The 27,324-nt window shown below is 38.5% G+C and overlaps 1 protein-coding gene across 2 annotated transcripts; it reads left to right on the top strand.

Moving 5' to 3' along the window:
• Positions 1-26,618, top strand: LOC122035114 (protein OBERON 2-like). Of its 2 annotated transcripts, XM_042594506.1 has the most exons (6): positions 1-705; positions 1,134-1,402; positions 1,529-1,537; positions 19,500-20,062; positions 20,175-20,241; positions 25,866-26,618. In XM_042594506.1, exons 2-6 carry the CDS (start codon positions 1,156-1,158, stop codon positions 26,372-26,374), a joined length of 1,395 nt encoding a protein of 464 aa, XP_042450440.1. In that variant the 5' UTR covers positions 1-705; positions 1,134-1,155; the 3' UTR covers positions 26,375-26,618. The 2 variants fall into 2 exon arrangements, with proteins under 2 accessions (XP_042450440.1, XP_042450439.1); XM_042594505.1 differs by having other exon boundaries at positions 3-705; positions 1,134-1,537.
• Positions 26,619-27,324: the final 706 nt, after the last annotated feature.

Genomic DNA, 27,324 nt, shown 5'->3' on the forward strand with positions numbered 1-27,324 from the left:
CTGCCCTAGTTCTCATGCGTCTCCTGCCCCTCATTTCCTTTGCGCTGGCGGGGACATCGGCTTCCACGTTACACGCCCGTGGCTGATCTCCGTCTCCCGTGAAGAAAACCTTGCCCTACTCTCACTCCTCTGGATTTCAGCGTGGCACGGTGGCAATAGCTATCCGCATGCCGCGCGCCCGGCGATAGACATCGAGTGTCGCGTGCACCGGTGGCAGTGCGGTCGCGCACAACGCGTGCTTGTGAGGCAACGCGCCAGAATCGTCCGACTTCAACCTCCGGCGAACGAGAAAGAAGGCGGGGAGTGGTGCGACATGAACAGATAAAATCTCAGAAGTATTACCTACCCCAAATCTTCCACCCTTCTTATTCCACCGATTTTGAGGTTTAGGGGGGAAAAGTAGAAGACGAGCAAGGATTCCGGTTTGGGGTTTCTCATTTTCTTCTGGGAAAATAGGAGATCAGTATTTCAACCCTTTCATGTTATCTCCTTTCCTTTCTTATTCCCTCCATTTAAAGCCTACCGTTTTTCGCCGATCTTTCGTTGTGCGAGTTAAATAATACTGTACTTAAGCCGTTTTCTTAGGACTCGCCATAACTTTCGCCGAGTTCTTGGATCAGATGTGCCAACAATCTCTCTATCTACGTTGAAGACGCAAAGGACTTTCGGTCTTTCCATATAGATTCAATAAAAGCTGCCGGCAAGGTATTTGCCGAGTATCTCTTCCTTTCATGTTTCCATTTTTTTGACAAGTATATTATGTCGCTAGCAGAATTTCTGTTGATCTCTTACTAAAAAGGGGGAATTTCTGATGATCTTTTACCCCCAAAAAAGCAGAAAAAAGAAGAAATTCTGGTGATCTCTCGTCACCTTGGCTCCGATGGCGATTGAGCTTTTGTTTCTCAATACAACTGGAAATTTACTAACTTATTAACTGAGATTGCCTCTAAAGTTTGGCAAAAAATTCAAACTAAATACAATGCCTGACTTCTAGGGAACACAATCGGGGTGCTCATCGGAATGAAACCCCAGATTTCCCATTATTGTCGGGACAAAAGTATTGAGTTTTAGTCTTTTAGACATTTCCTATGCCTCATGCTGCATGATCATTCATCTAAATGGATTCTTTGCAGGTGTTCACACCTAGTAATTTGCATGGGAACCAAATCCATAGACGTTGATTTATCAGATGTAAGTCAAACCAAGCCAGAAATTAAGGGAAACCGCCTGGTTCCAATACCAGTCGCAGGTGGTTCATCTGGTATGGGGTTGCCTTATGCACCTGAAGATTGGCCGTGTCCTGGAGATCTATGGCGTTGGAAGGTTGGCACTAGGAAATGCATCTCAGGCCATTGGATTGATAGGTCTATTTGTGCACCACCCTCTTGTCCAAAATCACGCGGTAAGAAGCCAGTATTTCAAAGCAAGTTATCACTTGAAGAATATATTCGAAAGGAATTTCCACAAGTGGATGTTGATTCCTTCTTTTCTTCATTCATATGGCGGGTTCCTTCTGTGGATTTTTCAGATTCGAGAGGTATTCTAAGCTTTAAAATATGATCATTTATGATAATTTTTTTTTCATTTTTACCACTTGCGATTTTCCTTTATTCTACTGATTGCTTATGGTTTTCTGTCTTCTTTGGTAATAAATATGAGCAATAATTTTACGCATTTGTTGTATAATCCATACTGATTTATTTCAATTAGTGCCCCCCAAAACTATTGCATCTCATTCCTCTTAACGTTATGTCGATCCGTATACTGTTATTGCATTTGTTGGTTTTAAATAATCTTTTTTTTAGGTAATCCAACAAGAATAAGATCAACAACAACAAGCAAGTTGCATAACCTAACTATATGCATATGCAGCACTTCATGCATCAGATGGCCATGCATATTCAGCAATTCACCGTATGCATATCCATATGAAGATGTATGCATATGGAATCTTGTACTTCTTTTCATTAATCTTCAATTGACTTATGCAAATTATGCTAGTAGATTTAGGAACAAAGGGACAAGAAGAAGATGCTGAAGCGTGGATATATTTAATTTAATCAAAGTACAAAAGAATCAATAGTGGAGAAGTGAAAGAAAATCTTGATTAGAAAGGTGTGATAAGTATAAAATAATTGCGGTTTGATGATTTTGTAAAAAGGTAAATAGGTAATACTTCACATGTGAAGGTAAGAAACTTAAATTCTATTTGATTTGTGTTTAGCATATGGAGTGTCTTAGATTTTTTTTTTATGGATTTACTGTTGTGATTCAGATCATAACGTTATATAAATATTGATGTTACTTCATTCAATGTTAAGTATCTAATAGTATTGCATTTGCATGTGCATGTGCATGTGCATAATGCATGTGGCGATACTCAAATGTATTGTTTACATCCATTTTTTTTAAACCCTTGTGTAATAGAGATGAATGCATGACCATACCTAGTTCACTTTGACCTCTTGATTTTTCTTTGATACCACTTTACCTCATATTCTTTTTTCACTAATTGTTTCAATTTATCATTGTCGAAACATAATAATGGCTGGTGTTGTAATGCAAGTGTTTTATTGTTATTTTTTGGACAAACCCGTTCTTTGTATTAATTACTAAATATAGTGTCTGTAAATATTGGGAAAATTGTTCGTTCAATGCATTTTAAGTGATCATGCATGATATACTCTTTTATGGAGATTACAACATAATGTATACCACTGCAAATTGAGGAAATATAACTGGTAGGTCATGAAATAATTATAAGTGAATCGGAATGGAATCAGTAGGATATTATCAAATAATCCCTGTCCTTTAATGGCCTCCACTGACACACACGCAAAATTACTATTTGCTTCACCTCTCTATCTCTTCGTACAATATGATGTTTGTTTCAGTTATTATGTTCCAGTGGTCATCCTATTCCCAATGCATATGTGGCAAGGTCTATGCCACTATTACTGTACTGCCTAATCACCACAAGAAACGATGGGCCTGTCATTGAAGTTAAGTTTAGATTTTGTTTATGGAGCCTTCCATGTTAAAATCCAAAAAAAAAAAGGAACTAATATTTGCTTCACCTCCCTCTCTACACACACAATTTGATATTTGTTTCAGTTATAACATTTCATTAACCATCCTATTCCTGATGCATGTGGCAGTGTTGATGTCACTATTACAGTACTACTTAATCAACAAAAGCAATGGTGTGGTACATGATAAACTCTGCTAATCCGCTTCTGTCAAGCTCATAATGCTGATATACAACATTTGATTCAAGAAATTATATAAGAGACATTTGTACCTCAATTGAATTTTGAAGTATAAAATGCAATATAACTTGTTGGGTATTCATATGATGCCTAAGATGCTTTTTACGAAATCAAATAGGATTAGCATATGCCGCTAGTGTTAAGAGTTATCGATAGGGTAACACATAATTTTTCTATTATTTTAATTTTTTAAATGTTTATTATGGGGTTAGTTCTAAGTTCTTATCTTTTTTATATAATTACTAGATAAGTTGCAGATGATAGTTTTGATTGATGAAGTTTAGTTTAAACCAAATTGAACTTGAATGCGGAGAGAAACTATATATAAATGATGTTTAAATGATACAGATTGTTTTTGCTATGTAGAACTAAAGCAATATATCAACGAGCGCTACAAAGAAATGAGGGAAGGATTAAAGTTGGCTTAACATTTAATGTTGCAGGAATCATATGTAGGATTAAGTCCACATGGTTAGGTTTAATCTCCATAAGGTGGGCTTACACTTGATTAACACACACAACTAATTGCCATTAAGGAAACACACACAAGTGATCTCATGCTTTATTGCATATAAAGGAGGTTTAAATTAAATGGATGTAGATTCAATGTGTAGATCCATTAATCCGGTTCATTAACATGATGGGCTGTTAATGAGGGATGAACTTTATGGTGGATAGTTCTTATAGGTTGGACCGAGTATATAAAGGAAGAGATGTGGTTCATTTTAGGGCATGCTAAATCATGCTTCTTCCGCTTGATTCTTCTCCCCCATTGAGAAGGACCTTTGGTTGTCAGCTCAATTCAATGGAAGACTTTCCACGTTGGCAGCAAGTAAGAAACAATAGTCCTTTGCGATGGACAGGTCAGCTCTTCGCTAGCTATTGTCTCAATTTTCAATATTGCTTTAAAGATTGATGATAGTTGGATCTTGTTAATACATTCATCTTTTAGTTCATTATTGATGTATCACAATTTTAACAATTGGTATCAGAGCTAAGGATTAGCTCACTATTAGTTTTTAAGGCGTAAGGGTTACACATACATCAATTTTTGCATTTGATTTCATATGGATGAGTGAAATTGATGTGTATTTGTTGAATGTAGCATGGATTGGTTAGGATTTAACTTATGAATCGAGTTTTTCGCATTATCCGTGAAGAACACGATCGACGACGCAATTTTAGGGTTTTCTAGTTGAAAAATTGTGTTCAGAAAATCAAGTTTTCTGATATCGATTGGGATGACCATAATCGCACATAGGGGGTTTCTGAATCGATCGGTAGATTGATTGGTTTTCACCAATTGATTGTCACGAGGAGTTAATCAATTACGGGTCATTTGGTTGTCCACAAAGGGTTTCTGAATGCGGATCGATTGATGTTCATCAATTGATTACACCAATCGATTAGAGTGGATGAACTTGCGAACAATGACCTTTAGAATCGATCAGGGAATCAATTGCTATGTACTAATCGATTGCCAACAGTGGACAATCGATTAGCGTGCGTGCCAATCGATTCCCACCAATTGTTAATCGATCAAGAAGGGTGTGATAACTAAATTTAGTTGAGTTTTCAGTCATTTTTTCATGTATTCTTCTTCACGCTTGCTGCTTAATCGAACCTATACTATCGCCAAATGAGAATTATTGGGGAGGCTAGGAGTATTAGTGTAGAGGAATGTATGTCCAGGATGATTGGCCCAAAGGAAAGTCATTTTTATGTTGGATATATGTTTAAGGAAGTTCACAAATTAAGTTACACGTCCAAGTCATACGCATAGTGAATCGGCCCAAAGGAAGGGGCATTATGTAGCCGATTAGAAGTATTGTGAGGGATAGTTGAAAACATACGCTAACTAAGGAAACTCATAAATAAAGTATCATGCACATAATACGTCGGCCCAAAAGAAGGCGAGTTATGTGACAGATGAAAGTAATTATTAGTTGTTTGGAGAGTACCAATACAAGTTATAATTTAGTCCAAAGACTTGATGTAATGTTGCACTAGGTATCTCTATTAATGCCCATATAGTTGCCCATATAGTTGCATGTTTTGTTTGTTGTATTTTGTTTTTGTACAGCTATAAAGATATATGCCTTGGTTGTTAAATTGAGCTATGCCTTGGTTATTAAATTAAGCTATGTTATTTGTTTTTGTTTATGTAGTACTCTCAATGTCTGCTAATCTGAACAACATTCCTATGCTTACTGACATAAACTTTGGATAATAGAAAGAGCATATTACATTTTTGCATTACATTTTTGTTGGGCTTCATATATCTAGACTTTGCATTTAGGCATGATTACCCTTCACCTTTAACTAATGATTCCACTAAGGATCAAAAGGTGATTTTTGACAAGTGGGAGCGATCAAATCGCATGAGTTTAATGATCATGAAGATGCCTATTAAGGAATCACTTAGGGGTTCAATTACTAAAAATGAGGATGCTAAAACTTTCACTGGGGAGTTGGCCGACTGATTCGCCTCAAACGAAAAGGTCGAGACTACTACACTTTCATGAAGTTAGTGTCCACGCAGTACAATAGAAAGTGTAACATTAGGGAGTACATCTTGGAGATGCCAAACTTGGTTATAAAGTTTGAGATATTAAAGTTAGACGTCTGAAAATGTCCTTGTGAATCATATCCACTGCCTTTAAGATTAGTTACAACACTCAAAAGGAGAAGTGGATATTTAATGAGCTCATAACTCAGTGTGTAAAGAGAGATTGAGGAGTAACACATTTCATAGTGCTTACTATGCATCCTCATCTTAGTATTCAAATAAGAAGAAAAAGGGTAATGGTAAGAGTAAATAACTTGTAATGACCGGGCCTTAAGGGCTTAAGATGCAAAAGCAACAAGATCCGGATCTTACTTATTTCTTTTGTAAAAAGAAAGGCCATCTGAAAAAGGATTGCCCCAGATATGCCAACGGGCATATCAAGAAATGTAAACTTCTTAACTTTATTAGTTTAGCAGTCAACCTAGGTATTGTACCTAATAACACTTGGTGGATAGATACCGATGCAACTACTTATATAAGTGGTGGTAAAATGTGATTCACAACTACTCACATAAGTGTAACTATGCAGGGTTGTCATAGGAGCTAAATGCTAATTTATGTTGAAAGATTCATGTATATAGGAATGGGCAATAAGGTAAAAGTAGAGACAATAGGTGCCTTTAGAGTTTGTTTAGGGAACAATGTACTTTTGAATTTGGAAAATACATTTATAGTGCCGTCTTTTAGGCGGAACTTAATTTCTATTTCATGTTTAGACAAATTCGGATATTCTTGTTCATTTGGAAATGTAAAGTTTAGTATTTTTTGAAATTTTATCTTGTGTGGTACTGGTTCCTTTATTGACAAACTATATAGATTGGACACTGAAACTCATTCGGATAACCTTGTGATGCATAGTATAGGTTTGAAGCGTGGTGAAAAACATTTATTCATATTGTGGCATAGGAGTTTAGGATACATCTCTAAACAACACTTAGAAAGGTTAATGTTACTAGGAATTCTCAATTCTCTCGATATGTCAAATTTTGGAATATGCATTGAGTGTATCGGGAAAATGACTAACAAAAGTAATAAAAGTTCAAGGCGGAGTAATGGTGTTTTAGAGCTTATATATACAGATATATATGGATCGTTCCTTAAGACTTTTTGGAACAGTCAAGCATACTTTATAAGCTTTATAGATGACTATTCTCGATACAGATACTTGTATCTTATTCATGAGAAGTCGCAATCACTTGACATGTTTAAAACCTTTAAAATCGAAGTTGAAAATTAACTTGCTAAGAATATTAATGTCGTAAGATCAGATCGTGGTGGTGAATACTATAGTAGATTTGACATTTCAGGTGGATAACATTTTGAGTCATTTGCTCCATACCTGTGACCTTTAACAGAATGGTGTAGCAGAGCGATGAAATCGGACACAAAAAGACATGGTGAGAAATATGATTGCATTTTCTTCTCTACTGGAGTCTTTATGGGGTGACATTCAAGACTGCGATTTACCTACTCAATAGAGTTTTTAGTAAGGCGGTAACAAAAACCACATACGAGTTGTGGATAGGTAGAGCGCCTAGTCTTAGGTGTCTACATGTCTAGGGTTGCCCAACTAAGGCTAGGCCCTATAGGCCTAACGAAAGGACATTAGACTCTAGAATCGTTAGCTGCCATTTTATAGGATACTCTGAAAATTAAAAAGGTTTCAAGTTTTTCAACCTCTTGAGTAGATCCTTTTTGAGACAAGAAATGCCAAAATCATTGAGGATGGTGGGAGTGATAAAGTTAAGGAAATGTCATTTGAGGAGAACATTAGTGATCCTAAAATGATGATAGTGAAATGATTATCATTCCACATACAGTTGAAGATGCACAACCAGAAGGGGTAGTTGACCACGATATTCTCATGTCACCTCCAATTCATTTGGAATGTACGTTATTTTAAATAAAGGAATTCCTTCTTACCGTTGAGAATGACTCGCAACCACCTCAATATCAAGTGTCACCGAGGATATTCATTAGAGAAAGAGATCTACGATGTCTTGTCATTATAAATATCTCTCCAAGAGTATGAGTTTGCCATTTGGTTGGAAGATGATCCCACATCCTTCAAGAAGTCAAACAATGTCTTCATCTGGAAAAATGGATCAATGCCAGAAAAGAAGATATGAAGTCTATGGCGGACAACAGTGTTTGGGAACATGTACAATTGTTAAAAGGTGTGAAACCTGTTGGTTGTAAATGAATATTTAAAACCAAACAAGATTTACATGACAATGTCGAAAAGTTTAATGCATGTCTAGTTGTTAAGTGATTCAATCAGAGGGAGGACATTGATTAGGAGGAGATTTTTTTGGCAGTTTCGACAAAAGACTCCCTTAGGATAATCATGACACTTATAGTTCATTATGACCTATAGCTTTATCAAATGGATGTTAAAACTGCATTTCTCAATGAAAACATTAAGGAAACTATATATATGGTGCAACTGGAGAACTTTAAGTCAGGAAATTGCTTTAAGTCAGGAAATTTAAAACACCTAGTATGGAAACTAAAGAAGTCCATTTATGGTTTAAAGTAGACATTTCGTCAATGGTATCAGAAGTTTGATTAAGAGGTTTCTTCATACGATTTTAAGGAGAATCCAGTTGATTAATATTTGTATATTAAGTTTAGTGGAGCAAATTTATTATACTTATTTTGTATGTGTATAATATATTGCTTGCAAATAATGATAAGAGTTTGCTGCTAGAAACCAAGTCATTTCTATCCGGTGAATTTGAAATGAAGGATCTTGGTGATGCATCCTTTGTCTTATGCATACAGATTGTACGTGATCGTTCAAGGTATACACTTGGACTATCACAAAAAGCCTATATAGCTATGTAGCACGGACACTTGTAGTTTTTTTTTTCAAGTGTCAGACACGACACGGGCACAACACGCAAATACGCGTGTCGGATACGACAAAATCTGTGTCATTGACTTTTTTAAAGTTTGACCAGTCGGATACGGTTAGGATACAGCTAAGATATGAATGGGACACATTTCTGAATATGTTTGAACTCAAATGTAAAAAATTAAAAGTTATAAGGCTTAAATTGAAAAATAATAAATTTTTAAGGATTGATTAATAAATAAATTAAAATGAATTTAGCATAACAAAGCCCTAAATTCTTGTCTTCTGTCTTTTGTTGCTCCTGATTATTTCCTCCCTGCTCTCGTCGCTACAAACCTCGCCACTATTTGCTGCTGTAAACCTCGCCACTGCTCTGCTCTCGCTGCTGCTCGCCTCGCCTCAGCTTTCCTCGTCGTGCCTCGATCCGATCGTGCGGGCAAAGGTTTGCACTTGTAGAATTTTTTCCTCGCGTTCTCGGGCGAGTGCGGGCTAAGATGACGTCACCATGATTTCTTGGGAAGCGTGCAAATCCCCTCATTAAGGCAGAACAGGTTCCCATGCCTGCCTTAATTGCTGACCCATGGTAGCGCGCCACGTGCCACGCCCACAACCGTCGCACGTCTGACGTGACATACATTGATTGCGACGTTTGGCAATTTGAATTCAACGGCGAGATCTTGTCCTAGGTTTCCGCGACCTAGATCGGACGGTTCCGGTCGGCCGAGCGCGGGGTATATGAGCTCGTTGTGTTGCCGCCTTCTTCATTCTCTCGCCGCTGTGTTTCCGACGATTCGTGTTCTTGCGCACTGTGCTCTCCGGCGACTCCCTGCGTTTTGTCCTCTGGTGGTCCTCCGACCCCTTTTTCCTAGTGGTCCTCAATCTCCTTAAACTTCTGGGCAAGCTTCCGGACCTCCTGCTTCTTCAACTCGAGGCCGTCAATGGTCTGTTGCTTCCGAGCAGCCGACTCTATCTTCTTGTCGAAGGTGGTGACTTGTTTTTTGAATCGAGCCAGCATCACCTCTTGGTTTGTAGACTTTTTCCGCTCGGCTTTCAGAAGCTTATTACTATTCTCCAGGCCGGCCTTCAGCTTCGCGACCTCAAAGATTGATGGCCCCTGGGAGGAAGAGACGTCGCTCGAGACCTTGAGTTTCTTGAACTCATCCTCTAAATATGACAACCTGGCACATGGCCAGACTCTCCATACTGTGGGTAAACAGGAAAATGTTATGGCCGAACGGAGGTAAGCCATGAGTTTATAATAAAGAACTTACCCCAATGGCCATTTGGGTATGACTGTTGGCCAGGGCGCCCGGAGGGAGCATCGCCGCACGGCCCCGGGCTCGGGTCCGGGTATCCTCCAAGACTTCGGCGAGCGACCCTCGAATGAGGATCTGGTGCTCGGGGTCCGGGACTAGGCACTCGGCTCACTGTAGTCCTCTGTTGGCAAATGGAGGATCGCCGTAATTGATCGGCGGTCGCTCGGGGCCGAGTGGGACGACGTCGTCTGACCAGAAGCTGGTAGGATGCCAGACCGTTTAACCGCCACAGGTTTCGGTGGTGGCGGCATGAAGGCCACGGGCGATGCGGCGACGGTTCCTTGTGGTAGCTCGGCTAGGGAGGGCGTCCGATCGGACGATGAAGCCTTCACGGTTTCAGGGAGTGGAGCCGGAGTCGAAGTTTCGACCCCCTCGACCGGTTGCGCGCTCGAAGTAGCGGAATGCGGAGATGGCTCCGCTCGACGCCTCTTGCGCCTGATCAGTGGCACGTCGAAAGAAGCCGAGCCTGAGGGTTCTTCGGCGGGAATGATGGGGCGCTGCTTCGTCTGAGGCTGTGAGCTCGGGGTGGCCCCTCCGCTCGGCGCGTGGCTGGCCGCGCCTTCGCCCACTACCGCGGGCGTCTCCTCGTTCACCCCAAGTGGATCTTCGTGGGTGCCGATCGGCTGCAGACCGCGGCTCGCCAGTTCCTCGGTAGCAGGCACCTCGATCGCGCTATCCAAGAGCTTCGCCTTGTAGGCCATCCGCGCACACATCATGATTTCGGCTGCAGGATAAAAGGAAAAATCAGTTAGCGTCGAAGGAGAATGCAAATATCTTACCTAGGCTGGTCGACAGATGGGTGTGGATCGGACTCAGGCCGAAGATGTAAAGGACACCCTCAAGCAGCAGCTTGTGGATGTCGTACTTCTGACCAGCTAGCATCGTCGCAGCATCCAAGTAGTTCAATCAACTCTTGTAGCTTTTCAGTGGGGGTTGAGGTGCCACTTCATGCTGTCAGCAGGTCGAGAATTTCGGTCGCTTGGGAAGACGTAGGAAAAAGTACTCTCTCCAATGTTTATTGGAGGTTGACATTTTATCAAAGAACACTAAGCCGATCCTAGATTGGAAAAGGAAGGTCCCCGGCTCGGACAACTTTGGGTAATCGAAATAGTGGAAAATTCGAGGGACAAGAGGAATGTCGTGCAACCGAAATAAGACGATTACGACACACAGAAGACGAAAGGAGTTCGGCACGAGTTGAGGGAGGGAGATGCGAAAATATTTACAGATTGCGATAATGAAAGGATGGATAGGGAACCATAGATCGGCGGTGAAATGACCCTTGAATAGACAGATGCATCCAATCGACGAGGTATTTATCCGATCGGACGAGTAAGGCAGAATAATTTCGTGGTCAAACGGAATTTCGAAGGCATTCCTAAGGCCCTTTGCGTCGCCCTTGTTAAACTTGGACTCCATGGTGGTATACCAGGGTCCGAGGACGGGAGCCGACGGCTGTGAAGAGCTGGCCATCGCTAAGACAGACGCAAAATGGAGGAAAGGCTATCGAAATAGATCACCGGACCAGCGAAAAACAGAAGGATCGAAAGAAAAGGGTCATCGGAAGATCATCGGACCAGCGAAAAACAGAAGAACCGAAAGAAAATGTGACAGGGGGAGAGCTTACCGGGAAAAAGGGGGACGGAGGACCACCGGAGGACAAAATGTAGGGAGTCACCGGAGAGCACAGTTCGCAGGAATACGAATTGTCGGAAACACGACAGCGAGAGTGTGAAGAAGGCGGTGACACAGCGGGCTCATATACCCCGGGCTCGGCCGATCGGAGCCTTCCGATCTAGGTCGCGGAAACCTAGGACAAGATCTCGTCGTTGAATTCAAATAGCCAAACGTCGCAATCAATGCCTGTCACATCAGGCGTGCGACAGCTGTGGGCGTGACACATGGCGCGCTACTATTGGTCGGCAATTAAGGCAGGCATGGAACTTGTTTTGCCTTAATGAGAGGGGATTTGCACGCTTCCCAAGTAATCGTGGTGACGTCAGCCTAGCCCGCGCTCGCCCGAGACTGCCCGAGGAAAAACTTCTACAAGTGCAAACCTTTGCTCGCCCGATCGGATCGAGGGAGTGTGCCTAGGACCGAGCGACAAGCTTCAAGAGGTCGATCGGCGAGGATCGGGCCCAGCCTGATCGGATCCTACACACTGATGAAGGCCGATCGAGAGGGAATCTGTGCACACAATGGTCCAGTCGGACTACAACCTCCTTCGATTAGACTTGAAGGGGAGGCTTGTGATAAGGAGGGGCCCCGCCCCGCTGCCACGATGGAGGTCAACGAAGGTCAGAGTCAAGACGGTCGACGGATGGAGGGTCTTGGCCGGTCGGGTGGGACATAGCCCGACTGGAGGTTAAACGCCGACCCATTATCTTTGATATGAAGTAATCAAATCGACGCTCAAAGGGCGCGTAGAAGCCAAGCCGAGCGGCTCTTCCGCTCGGCGCAACGATGGACGATATGGATCAAGGCTAATTAGCCGAGCGGCTCTCTCGCTCGGCGCGATAGTGGGCTTCCGGTCGAGCGACCATCTCGCTCGGCCCAGCAACGGACGACAATACAGGCGACTTTTAGCCGAGCGACCATTCCGTTCAGCCATGGAATAGACACGGCAGGATATCCTTCTACATCCTTTTGGAATTAGTGTCGTCGACGGGCGGCATGATTAGACAGAGGATCGTACGACAGAAGCTTCCACTGTCACTTCAGAGATATGCTTGGCCCGTTAAGGTACTGTGTTAGGAACACTTTACATGCCCTTCAGGGAAAAGTTTGGGATAACGTGCCCGCTTTGAGAAGCGTGCGCACATGCTACAGGAGCCCTATATAAAGGGGGGTCCAGGCATCGGCGGAGGTATGCTTTTCTCGCGATTTCCACTGTTTCTTGCCTCGCTGGAGACTGACTTGAGTGTCGGAGGGCCACCGTTGAGGACCCCTCCCCTGGCTCGGCACTGACGCTGCTTGTGTTGTAAGTGGGAGCGAAATCCATCGGAGGTCAGCAAAAGCATCACGTCCCCAGCACCCGTCTCCTCGACTTTCGGACAAGATCATTTATGTTATTTTCAGCTTATTTGCCATGAAATTTTTTTAAAATGAGAGTGGACAGGAGGATATTAATGATTATTCTCCTTTGTGGAAATTTATAACTAAGGTGGAAAAGGTAGTTGGAGGAGGAAATGCCACTTGGTCATGCAATATCTGTATTAAAGTGTGCAAAGGATCATATTCGAGGGTGAAAGCACACTTGTTAAAACAAAAAGGGACTGGAATTACTGGTTGTAAGGTTGTTACAATGGATCAAATGAAGCGTATGCAACAACTTGTGGATGATGCAGAATTGAGAAAGAAGAATTCTAAACCGAAAGAAGTTTTGTTGCTTTCGTCATTTGCATCATCAAACATGGCTTCAAAATCATCATTTAGTGGTCCTGTGCAAAATGATAATCTAACTCTAACAAAGAAGAGGAAAGGACAACTTGACCCTCTTGAAAAAGCTTTTAAGTTGAATGCTAGAGATGAGCTCGACTCTGAAATTGCGAGGCTCTTTTACACCGAGGGATTATCTTTCAATATTACTAGGAATTCTCATTATGTTCGTGCTTTCAGTTTGGCTATTCAACGAACGATTCCAGGTTATCTTCCAGCTGGATACAATTTATTGAGAACTTCACTTTTTCAAAAAGAAAAAGCTTATATTGAAAAGTTGTTGGAGCCAACAAAAATTGCTTGGAAACAAATGGGGGTTAGTATTTATAGTGATGGGTGGTCGGATGTGCAAAGAAGACCGCTAATTAATATCATAGCCGTGTGTGAAAGTGATCTTATGTTTTTGAAGGCGATAAATTGTGAAGGCGAGTACAAGGATAAAATTTTCATCTCTAAGTTGCTCATTAATGCTATAAATGAAGTGGGGCATCAGAATGTTGTCCAAGTGGTCATCGATAATGCTCCTGTTTGCAAAGTTGTTGGGTTACTCGTTGAGGCAAAGTATCCACACATATTTTGGACTCCTTGTGTTCTGCACACATTGAATCTTGCTTTAAAGAATATTTGTGCACTGACTGACTCTCTACAAAACAAAGAAGCCTTTGATGAGTTCAAGTGGATAGCAAAAGTAGCAAATGATGCTTCAATGATCAAGAATTTTATCCTGAATCTCAATATGAGATTATCGATCTTCAACGATAACTCAAACTTGAAGATGTTATCACTTGCGGATACTCGATTTGTTTCCACGATCATTATGCTTAAAAGGTTTAGACAAATCAAGAAATATCTTGAAAACATGGTGATTAGTGAAAGATGGGATTGTGTACAAGGAGGAGGATGTAGTGAAGGCCAGAGTAGTGAAGTACAAGATATTTGAGGATCAATTTTGGGGAAAGATTGATTATATACTTGCTTTCACAAGTCTGATTTATAAGATGATAAGGAATGCAAATACTAATCAACCTTGTCTTCATTTAGTCTATGAGTGGTGGGATGAAATGATAGAGAAAATGAGAGTTGCTATCTCAAAGGGGGCTCATAGTGAAGATTCAAAGTTTTATGAGGTTGTTCATAATATTCTGGTGGAGCGATGGAATAAAAGCAATACACCTCTACATTGTTTGGCGCATTCTTTGAATCCAAGGTAAAGCTCTAAAAAAGTTTACTTCTAAGTTTTAGCAAATTAGAAATATTAGTTTACGAATGATGTTAAACTAATAAACTATCAATCTTTTTATATAGGTATTATAGCCATGAGTGGCTCCAAGAATCTCCCAATCGTCTTCCTCCTTACAGGACATCGAAGTTTCAAGGAAAAGGAAAAAGTACATTGAAAGATATTACTCCAATTCATTTGAACGAAGAAGTGTCAATGAGGAGTTTGCCTTTTTTTCAGCTGCGATGATTTTTTTGATAATGATGCAATGCGTGATCGAGGTTTGATGTCTCCAACTAAGTGGTGGGTTATCCATGGTGTTTCTGCACCAACTCTTCAAAGTTTAGCTTTAAAGCTACTTGGAATTGCCAATTTGTCTCTTGATGAACCTGAGTCGGAGTCAGTCTTATTTACTGACGAAGGCGTTGTTGGTGATGAGACAGATATGGATGTTTGATTTTTTTTACTTGTTTAAGATTGATTTGGTGTTTTATATTTTGTTATGTTTACTTTTTGTTTGTAATGGATATTATGATTGATGTAATATGGTTTTCTATTTAGGATTTTTAATTTTATATATATATATATATATATATATATATTTTAACAATCGTCGTATCCTAACCGTATCGTGCCTTATATTTTCAAAAAATTTCGTATCGCCGTATTCGTGTCGTGTCAGATACAATACCCGTACCCGTATCCATGCTACATAACTATATAGAAAAGGTGCTCATTCGGTATGACATGTATAATTGTGCTCCTGACGACACTTTGGTGGTAAAGGGTGATATAGTTAGCTTGCAACAATGTCAACATCATAAACTTGAGATAAATGAAATGCATCAATTCCCCTATGCATCGACAATAGGGAGTTTGATGTATGCTCAAGTATGTATGTGTTTGGATCTTGCGTACATTGTGAAGATGTTGGTTAAATATTTGAGTTACCTTGAACCATAGCATTGGAAAGTTGTAAAGAGGGTTTACGTGGTATTTGCAAAAAAACAAATGATTACATGCTCACATATCGAAGCTTAGGTCATCATTGGATATTCATACTCTTATTTTGCAGGATGCTTAGATAACCAGAGATTCATCTCGAGTTATATCTTCATGATGACAGGAGGGGTTGTATCATGGGATTCATCTCAGGTTATATCTTCATGATAGCAGGAGGGGTTGTATCATGGAAAAATGTCAAATAGACGTTAATGGTCACTTCCACTATAGAGGCATAGTTTATAGTTTGCTATGAAGTTTCCAACCATGGAATATGGATGCGAAATCTTATCACAAGTTTACGTATCATTGGGGGCATTGACAGGCCATTGAGGATCACTGTGATAATAAAGCTGCAGAATTGTATTCCAAGAACAACCGTAGTTCGTCGAAGTCTAAACACATCGATATAAAATTTCTTGCGGTTAAAGAAAGAGTTCAGAATGATCAAATAATGATAGAACATATAAAGATATGAAATTAATTTATTGTGGTCAAAGAAAGAGTTCAGAATGGTCAAATACTGATAGAGCATATAAGAATAGATTTCATGTTAGCAGATCTACTTACCAAGCGCTTGTCACCCAAGGTGTTTCTTCAACATGTGCTGAACGGGGTTCTTCCTTTTGATGAAGTACCCATTATGCAGGGCCGGCCCTAGACTTGGAAGGGTCCGGTGCAAAAAAAAAAATAGGCCTTTTAAATTTAAATAAAAATAATAAAACTAATATTATATAAATAATTCATTAATAGAACACATAAATTAAAATTCATAATAATGAAAACATTATATTTGACATGGCTAATAATCAGTATTAGAAAATGAAAAAGAACTATTACAATTAACTATGAAAAATTTATCTTCTTGCATTTTTATATGTAAAGTTATCAATCAATCTTTCATAATTGAGTTTTTCTAAAAACTCACTCTCAATCGAAATCATCACTAATGCATTCAATCTTCTTTGGGTCATAGTTGATCTCAAACAAGATTTCAATAACTTTAATTTAGAAAAACTTCTTTCTGCAAATGCGACAGTCACCGAAATAGTTAATAATAATCAGTATTCTTTCTTGCTAGTTGCTATGAATGAATTTTCTCAAGAGCGATAAAGTATATGGTTAAAATGAATTCCACTAAAATATTGGATTACTAAGTACTAACCATACTGTATTATGTCTGTGTAATATATTTTGTAATACCTAAATCACATATTCATAATCCATGGATATTATGTCCTAGTCTGTTTTTCATGTAATGACACAATGCTTAGTTGTCAAATATTTATTCACTAGATGATGTAAACAAAAGACAACAAACTAAATTACATATTTCACATCAAACTTGTTGCAGAACAAGTCTTTTGATCACATGAGTCTTACATTAATAGCCTATTAATTTGATATCCAAAAACCACATATTTCAGAGAAAAAAAAACTTTAATTGATGATAAAACCAGCAATCAATGGAAATTGGAAAGGATACGCCATCAAACATATTTAAGCAAATTAATTGATTATAGATGTCTAAGTAGAAATGGAAATCTAATACGCCAACCGATGTTGCGATAACGGCCACGAAGACCAGAGGTGACTGTGAAATTGTTAATCTGTGATGATGGCACTCGAGATCACTAGGATTCGTGACTTCGCACGACCGGCACATTGTCTACCCCCTATAAAGCCTGTTGAGCCTTCGGCGTTGGCATTGGCGTTGACGTCGGCACGGGTGAAAGATTCAAAAAGGAAAACTGCAAAGGGCAAAAGGTAGCATCGGCGTTTAGGGTTTTAGAGAAATAGAAGCGTGGAGGTGGAGGAATAAAACGTTGTGCTTGTTTTGGCATTTTTATAAAAAAAATCCATAATATATTATAATTTAAAATTAGATCATTGTTAATTAAATTTTTTTCATTGATATCGTTAATTCTATGAAAAATATTAAAATTTTATTTTAAAATTTAAAAAATGGGGCCCACCAAGAAGATGGGGCCTTGTGCATTGGCCCCACCCTCACCACCTCAAGGCCGGCACTGCCATTATGTAAGAATTTGTATTTTGTGTGATGCTCTATATTCATGAACACATATTTTAGCTCATTGTATATACGGTAGATTTTCTATATATGTGTATGTTTTTGACTTTCTCTAACGTATGAATATCATATTTACTGTTGCGGTTTTGCATTTGGTTGTTGTAAATATAATATGGACTTCATTTGAAGTCATAAGGTTCGGTCATAATTTACTAATGTAGTTTAGCATAAGGTTTTGGTAAATATAATTTAGACCTGGTTTGGATCATAAAAGAACTTATTGAGAATAAACACTTATAGATCACATTTCATGTCATTTTTGTACTACACATCTTGATATATGTCATTAATGATATTAGTGTTGTGATTATTATTGGGTCTTATTACAGTTATAATAGGTATGACTTTTTTAGTCCTATACTAATTGATTTAATGGATCAGATTGTTTAAAGGATTATTTAACCCATAAAGTTTGACATGTTGAGCTCAACTAAGGGGTTGTGTGGTGTATAAGGAATCAAATATAACCCAAGTGAGAGATTGTAGGATTAAGTCCACATGGGTGGACTAAATCCAATGAAGTCCACATGGGTAGGCTTAATCTCCATAAGGTGGGATTATACTTGATTAACACATACAACTAATTACCATTAAAGAAACTAAACCCTAATTAAGTGATCTAATGTTTTATTGCATATAAAGGGAGTTTGGATTAAATGGATATAGATTTAATGTGTAGATCCATTAACCAAGTTCATTAACATTGATGGGTTGTTAATGATGGATGAACTTTATAGTGGATAGTCCCCATAAGTTAGGCCGATTATATAAAGGAAGAGATATAGTTCATTTTAGAGTATGCTGAATCATGCTCTCTTCCTCTTGATTTTTCTCTTCCATTGAGCCTTCCTTTGGTTGCCGGCTTAATCTTGTGGAAGACTTGCTGTTGCGTTTGCAGGATCTTCGGCAACAAGTAAAAAGTAATAGTTTGTTGCATGGATTTAGGTTGGCTCTTCGCTAGTTATTGTTTCGGTTTTTACTATTACTTTAAAGATTAATAATAGCTAGATCTTGTTATAGATGTATATTTTAGTTTATTATTGATGGATCACAATCCTAACATCATATACTTGAATCTATTATTTAACAACACGAATATATTATTTAGGATAAAATTTCTATCTTGTGTTTATGCCCTTTAAACTTCATTGGAAAGTAGTGTGACAACTAATGGTTTATATGGGCCAAGTAGTTAGGAATCAACACATACCAAAAATCAGTAGAATGGTGAGGATGGTGAGATTGTTGTATGAGTTACTAGAATAATAAAATAAGAAAAAAGAAAAAATTGTGTGCAACCAACGATTAGTTATAACTCCTATGGATAAAACTAGAGAAAATGAGTTAAGATTATACAGATTCGTTTGAAAATGGCCAATAGTTTCTATTGACTAAAGGGTGGGTAAAGTTTAGACTGCACAAAACCAAACTTAATACAAATAAAAGTGATAGAAAAGACTTGAGTATTACCAACAATATGGCCTTACATCGATTCATGAACATAAGATCTGTATAGCTGATCTCAGATGGTTGGGACGATGAGTTAAGATTTTTTTTCTTCTTCTTTATTGTTGTTGATTTTTTGTGTCTTCCAGTAGCTTGTAATTATAGAAAGTTAAATACCTTCCCTACATGTGGCCACCTATGAAGAAAATTTAGTTCTCTCGACTATTTGTATAGTTACTCAGATGGACGTATTTCTTGTGCATAACTTTTCTTTTTGTTATAATTTGGCAGGTGCAGAAATCAATAATTATATATCGTCATCCTCAATTGTTAAGGATGAACATTCAGAGTCCAGATTAGAAGACCAGTCTGGTGATTGTAAAGCTGGAAACAAAATGTGCAGTTTGCAATCTAAGGAGAAAAACAATACTCTTACAGCCAAGGATTGCAATATCTGCTGCAGTGAAGCTGGTTTTTGCCGCAACTGTTGTTGTATTTTGTGCTGCAATACAGTTGATTCAGCATGTGGAAGTTGTACTTTTATAAGATGTGAGGCAAATTTGGACAACCGATATATATGTGGACATGTGGCACATGTGGAATGTGCTCTTCGTGCTTACATGGCTGGTACTGTTGGAGGAAGCATTGGCTTAGATACTGAGTATTACTGTCGACGTTGCGACAATAAAACTAATTTAATTCCTTTTCTGACAAAGCTTATCAAGGTGTGTGAATCACTTGATTCCAACGAAGACATAGAAAAACTGCTGAAATTGGGTTTTTGCATCTTGCGTGGCTCAAAACAACCAAGAGCCAAGAGTTTACAGAATCGTATTGGAGTAGCCATCAATCAGGTATTATTGATATTTTGCTAATATGATTTTTTCACACTGGAAGTATTCTCTGTTGTTATCATCCTCTCAATTTAGGGTTTCTCAAGAGCATGATCTATGATGTTTAATCCAGCTTAAACATGGAGTTCTCCATCTTGATGGAATTTTGCAAGAAGATAATGCTACATCACCTCCTGCGGGTTAGCTTTTTATTCTTATATTTCTGATATCCTAATCGATAGCATAGTTTTAAATCTTGTACTATATTGAGCAAAACGGTCGAAACATATCATTCTACACAATGTCTTGTGTCATTGTGTTAATCATGTGAATGAGTATCCTTTTGTACCAACACTTAATACCCCTTGGTATGCTAAAACACACAGTTTGTCTCTATAAAGATAATGTCAAAACCGTACCATTTCGGATGGAAAATAAAATTTGAATTTAAATATATAGTTCTTTTCTTTTCTTCTTCTTCATCTCCATCCTTTTTTCACCTCCAATTCACTACCAATATCATACATCTGATCATGTGGAACTAGATTGGTTTGGTGGGCTGGTCATGCCAAATAAACTGGCTGAGCTAGTCAAACTGATCAGGTTATCTAGTCAAGTCAGTCAAGCTAATTGAGTGAAATAGATTGAGTGAACTATGTTGAACGTGCTGTGCTGATCAACCAAACCAAATGTGTTAGCTACTCAAGTCGGTCAATTGAGTGAAATAGATTGAGTGAATCAAATAGGTTGGATGCGTCGAGTGGACTAAGTTGAGCATGTTGTGTTGATCTATCAAACCAAATGTGTCGAATGGATGAGGTAGATTGGGCACTTCAAAAAAGACAAATTAACTAAGTCAAATTGGCTAAAGAATGACAAGATTTGATAAAATGACTTCGTGTCTCTTTCTTTGATGATCTCTTCTTTAAATAAGAATTACAGTACAATCTATTTTGGACAAGAAATTATTTACAACAATTACATTAATTACCGCTAATCTACTTTAGGTAAGAATATATATAGCCATTACTGCTAATCTATGTTAGGTAAGAATATATACTGCTAATACACAGATTATGGTAAATTAGATCTTGAAATATCAGCCATAATTTCTGTCATGAAATATCAGCCATAATTTCTGTCATGAAATATCAGCCATAATTTCTGCCATAATTTTAGCCATTGATATCCATAATTTATGCCATAATCTTAGTCATTGATATTCCCCCCTCAAATTGATGCTGGATGATCAAAAAACATTAATTTGGTAACTAGAAAATGATGTCGTTGTGAGAGAGCCTTAGTAAATATATTAGCAGTTTGTTGAACAATGGTGATATGAGGTAGAGAAATGACATGGGCATCATATGCTTCACGAATAGAGTGACAATATACTTTTATGTGCTTGGTGCGCTCGTGAAACACTGGGTTAGCTGTAATTTAGATAGCATTAGTATTATCCGCATGAAGCGGAGTAGGTTTCATTTGAGGAAACCCAAGCTCACCCAACAACCCTCGAAGCCAAACAATCTAGAACATGCAGAGGACATAGTACGATATTCAAACTCAATGGAGGATTTCGACACCCGATCTAGTTTCTTGCTTTTCCAAGAGACAAGAGAGTTGCCAATAAACATGCACCAGCCAGTAATGGAACGTCGAGTATCAGAACAACCAGCCCAGTCATCATCACTATATGCAACCAAGTGAATAGGAGAATCTATAGGAAAGAAAAGACCTCTGGTAGAAGTGTCTTGCAAATAGCGAATAATGCGACGAACAGCAGCCAAGTGAAGGTGCCGAGGGGCCGACATAAATTGACTAATTTGTTGGACAGCAAAAGAAATGTCAGTCTTGAAAAGAAACAAAGATGAATTATATTGGCTCTGGACAAAAGAGAAGTGAACAAGCGTGGATCGAAACTTATCAAACCAAGCACATGGAGCCTGTTTTAAACCATAGAGTGGCTTTTTTTTGTTTACAAACATCAGAAGAGGGTGTAGAAAATGATCCTGGTGGTGGTGGTGTCATATAAATTGCTTCCTTGAGATCCCCATGTAAAAAGTCATTCTTAACATCCATCTGTCGTAATGACCAGCCCTTAGAAGCAGCAATAGCTAGAACAAGTCGCACTGTTGTCATTTTTGCTACTGGTGCAAATGTCTTATCATAATCAACTCCATACTCTTGTCGATTTCCGAGTGCCACGAACCTTGCTTTGTATCGATCAAGTGAGCCATCATATCTTAGTTTAATAGAATATACCTATTTACAACCGATGAGTTTAATACCAATAAGATAGGGAACAATATCTCAAGTATGGTTTTCTTGAAGAGCTTGAAGTTCCTCTTGCTTAGCTTTCTCCCAACATACATGTTTAGTGGCTTGAGAATAAGTAGGAACTGTAATATCAGCTAAAATAGCAGAAAAACCATTCCAATCAGGAGGATGATTGATACGATTAGATTTTCGAGGAGCCACTAAAGTGGGCACCGGATCAGGGTCAAGAAGGATTTGCGATGATGGGATTTGTCGTCGCTGATAGACAAAACTAGGTTTAAAACACTCAATGGAGGGAGATATATCATCAAAGCTAGGAAGAAGAATGTCATTTGAGGGGAGATCTTGCTGTCGAAGATAGTACTCATGTTCAAAGAAAATCATATTTCTAGAAACATGCAGTCAATTAGTGGCAACATCATAACACAAAAATCCTTTTTTGAGGAGTGCTATATCCCATAAATGCACATGTTACTGATTGAGCTGTAAGCTTGTGGCGTTCATGTGGAGGTAAGTGAACAAAACAAACACATCCAAAAGTGTGAAGTATATGATAATCAGGCTATATACCAAAAACGAAAGTAAGGAGAATCAAAATCTAAGTATTGAGATGGCAACCGATTAATCAGATAAACTGCAATCGACAGAGCTTCCACCCAAAATCTAGGCGGAACTGATGTCTCTAAGAGTAAAGTGCGAACCATATCCAGCAAGTGACGGTTCTTCCGTTCAGCCACCTCATTCTGTTGAGGGGTACAAGGGCATGATCGTTGAGATATAATGCCTTTCTGTTGTAGGAAAGCTTGGAAATCATGTGACATATATTCACCACCATTATCAGACCGTAAAACCTTAATGGAGGTGGAAAATTGAGTCTCAATATAAGCCATAAAAATTTTAAAAACAGCTAACACTTCAGCTTTGGTACGCAAAAAATATATCCATGTGAAACGACTATAGTCATCGATGAATGTCACGAAATATTTATACTGCGCATGTGAAATGATAGGAGTAACACCCCAAACATCACTATGTATAATCTCAAAGCATGTATTAGCGCGAGTACCATAAGTAGGAAAAGGTAGCACTTTACTCTTTCCTAGTTTACAAACAGAGCAACTAAGAGAGAAATTATTAGAAGAACATTGATTTTTGGTGCCAAGAAAACTATGCTTAATCAAATAAGACAATATCACATTATTTGGATGGCACAATCGTTTATGCCAAACGTTAGCCTTATTTTCATCAATAATAGAAGCCAAAGACAAAGGTCTAGGAATACTAAATTGCAGTGGAAATAATCTGCCCACTTTAGGCCCCCTCGCGATCACCTTCCCTGACCTCTGATCCTGCACAAGACAACCACGGCGAGAGAAATTTACATCACAGTTATTGTTCACCAACTGCCCAACAGAAATTAAACTAGTAGACAATCCAGGAGAGACAAATACATGACGAAAGGAAGGTCCAATATCACCAATGACTTTAATTGGAAGATTACTACCATTAGCAATCTGAATATTTTGTTTACCAGTATACTTCTGAAGACTATGCAGCCAATCAGGTGATCCAGTCATATGATTTGATGCCCTAGAATCAACAAACCAAGTAGAAGAAACAATCTTACCCTGACCATGAATTCCAAGAGTAGAAAATGCTGTGATGATCATCTGTTGAACCATTTCTGGAGTAGCAAAAGATTGATTTGTGCCAACAATTGTGGCTGTAGAACTGATAGTGGTAGGATCTGAGATAGTAGCCTGAATAGCTTGGCCTCGTCGATTTTCTGGGCGTGTAGGACATTGCTTGATAATGTGTCCATTCTGTTTACAATAATTGCAAAATTTCTTACCACAATTGCGAGCAATATGCCCAAACTTTTTGCAACTATAGCACTGCATTTGTCCCTTTCCTCGGTTTTTCACTTGACCCGCATAAGCAACATTAACAACCTCATATATCTCCTTGGATGAACCTAGAACAGTTTGTGTAGCCATTCTTTGTTCTTCGCGCAACAATTCTCCAAGACATATATCCAAGGAAAGGACAGAATTTCTATTCAGTAATCCAGTCTGTGCAACTTCAAATTCTGGCCTCAGTTTCATCAAAAACTAATCGCGTCTACTATCTTCATGAATTGCTTGAAGGCTGGCTAAAGTCTCTTTAGGTACTTTTGAATAGGTAAGACCAGAATATTCGCTCCATAGATTAATAAATTCAGAATAATACTGTTCAATAAGGAGATTACCTTGACTAAAGTTACCAATCTCAAGTTCTAGTTGAAATCGTCTTGCAGTGTATCTTGATGATATATGTGTTGCAGATAATCCCACATCTCCTTAGCCGTACTGAAGGAATGTAAATTGTTCACCATATGAGGTTCAATAGAACCTAAAATCCAAGAGATGATTCGAGCATCCTTTGCCTCCCATTGACTAAGTTCTATGCCTTCTTTAGAAGCAGGAGCACACCCGTCAATGTGATTCCAAAACTCCTTTCCTTTTAGAAACATTTTGAACTGAAATTCCCAAGCTGCATAATTCTTTCCTGTGAATTTGATAGCCAAAGTCTACATTCTTCCAAGAAAATTCTCAGCAAACATTCTTCCAAACAAAATAAAATCTCAAAGTCAAAGTTGTTGATAAGAAATTAATTAACAAAAAAAAAATGACAGCAAATTAGAAAACTTTGTTAACACAAAAGCAAAAAGAAACTGACAGAGATTCGAAGATTCAGTTATGAATTTCAGAACCTCGCTCTTATACCATGACAAGATTTGATAAAATGGCTTCGTGCCTCTTTATTTGACGATCTCTTCTTTAAATAAGAATTATAGTACAACCTATTTTAGACCAGAAATTATTTACAACAATTACATTAATTACCGCTAATCTACTTTAGGTAAGAAAATATATAGTCATTATTACTAATCTATTTTAGGTAAGAATATATACTGTTAATACACAGATTATGGTAAATTAGATCTTGAAATATCAGCCATAATTTCTGCCATGAAATATCAACCATAATTTCTGCCATGAAATATCAGCCATAATTTCTGCCATAATCTTAGCCATTGATTTCCATAATTTCTATCATAATCTTAGCCATTGATAAAGAATTTGACAAACATAATGATTATATAAAAATTAAAGCTTTATACATTTAATTAAATAAAGTAAAATAGAATGCATCATTTGGCTTTTCATTTCATTCCCAATCTCATTCAACAATAAGATGTAAGAGCATCAGTACACTAATGGCTTCCATTGCACCTTCTGTTCTCTCCCCATGAGCTTATGCCACCTAATAGTTAAGAGACTAGTTAAAACCTTTTGTTTTGAGAGCAATGTGGAACCGATCTGTAGATTTCTGGGAGGTCCATATTATACAGGCTAATATCTGACCTCAGTTTGTGTTGTATTTGCTATACTATAAATGTTACTTATTAATAGTCAACTTCTTGTCTTTATGGATAAATGAAAATTTGGAAATCTTGATTGCTTGAATTAGTTAATTTCTCAATGCTGTTGTCAACTTGCAGGAAAGCTGTATAACAATGGGCATGATACACCAGTCTCAGCTACAGTTGACATCAAAGAGGAAGAAACTGAAAACGATCACATAAACAAAGCTGGACCTTTGCAAGGATTGGAGGCAAATGATGAGAGAACCAAGAAACCTGTCTATATAACATCAGAATCCGATAAGATTTCTGAAAAGCTAGAAAGTGAAATCGATCAGGTTCTTCGAGAGCTAAGACGATCTCAGCAACTGGAGTATAGGAAGGCAGAGCAAAAGCTTTATGTTCAGAAGGACTTCCTTCTAAGCTTGTATCAACAGCTCGACTATGAAAGATCTGAATTAACAGATCCTGCGCCTTTGCCCATCAGAGGCCATTCCGATGTGCTTTTGTCGAATGTCTTGCACAGAGTCGATCAAATAAAGTACGAGGAAGAGAAGTTGAGGAAAATGCTGAAAGTTGCCGATGGGTTCGGGAGAACCCCCAAAAATATTCTTGCTGATTGCTATGAGTTAGTTATTGGCGACTAACTTCGATCCATGCTGTGGTTGAACATTTATTGTGTTGCCTCCTGTGTTACATTTTTTTTGTCGAGAACAGGATGATTGGTTTATCTATCGTGAAAAAGGAAATTTTCTTTATTGCTTTTCCAGGCTGAAAGCAGTATGGCTTTGTGCAACATTGTGATGGGCCTTGTAGAAAAGCCTAGCCACTTTCTCTCAATCATTTGACTTGTTCATAACTTGTATGATCAATTATATTATTTTGGATCAATTATACATTAGCAATTATACGATCGGAAAGATATCACTATTTGTTATTTTCACTTGCTTAACTTTCTGTCTTTCTCTCATCGAACGTGTAAAATATGGTAAGATATTGAATAATAAATGATAATTGATACAATGATGAAGAGGGATCTCATCTAAGAAGGGTTAAAGAGCAAAAATATTGCTAATGTGAAGGTCAAGAGTAAAAATGGTTAAAGGCTCTGGTAGACCGATCGGATCAGACGATCGGGAGTCTCCGATCGGTCGGGCAAGAATGTCGAATGACCATCCTCTGTAGTGGTAACTGGAGTTAAGAGGTAAGTGATAGTCCATGACAAGTCAGCCATCGTCGATCGAGCTACATGATCAGTTGGACAAAGGTAACAATCGAGAAACAAAGAAGGGGACAAGCCAGAAGTTCCGAACGACACAGTTGAACGAGGACAGTCAGTCTGAGCAAAATCTTGTGACCTATAGTGGAATCCAACTGCATATCTCATCGTATCCTTTTGAAGGTTAGTGCCATTGACAACAGAGCATGTTTAACAGGTAAATCGTACTTTAGAAGCTTCTCGCCTGTCACATCAGAGATTTACGCGTTTGCTTAAGTAAAAGTGTCAAGTAAAAGTGTCAGAGATACTTTTTGACTTATCTTTTTCTAAGACGTTTTGGAAAACATGTGTATGTTTTAGGATGCTTGCCCAGACATT

This window comes from Zingiber officinale, chromosome 11B (assembly GCF_018446385.1).
Source record: "Zingiber officinale cultivar Zhangliang chromosome 11B, Zo_v1.1, whole genome shotgun sequence".
In the NCBI taxonomy this organism is placed as follows: Eukaryota; Viridiplantae; Streptophyta; class Magnoliopsida; order Zingiberales; family Zingiberaceae; genus Zingiber; species Zingiber officinale.

Bases quoted from the DNA above. Each gene is read 5' to 3' on its own strand.
- LOC122035114 (XM_042594505.1), top strand. From the start codon at position 1,156: ATGGGAACCAAATCCATAGACGTTGATTTATCAGATGTAAGTCAAACC. The intron at 20,063-20,174 runs GTATTATTGATA...TGTTTAATCCAG, and splicing joins TTGGAGTAGCCATCAATCAG to CTTAAACATGGAGTTCTCCA. The intron at 20,242-25,865 runs GTTAGCTTTTTA...GTCAACTTGCAG, and splicing joins TGCTACATCACCTCCTGCGG to GAAAGCTGTATAACAATGGG.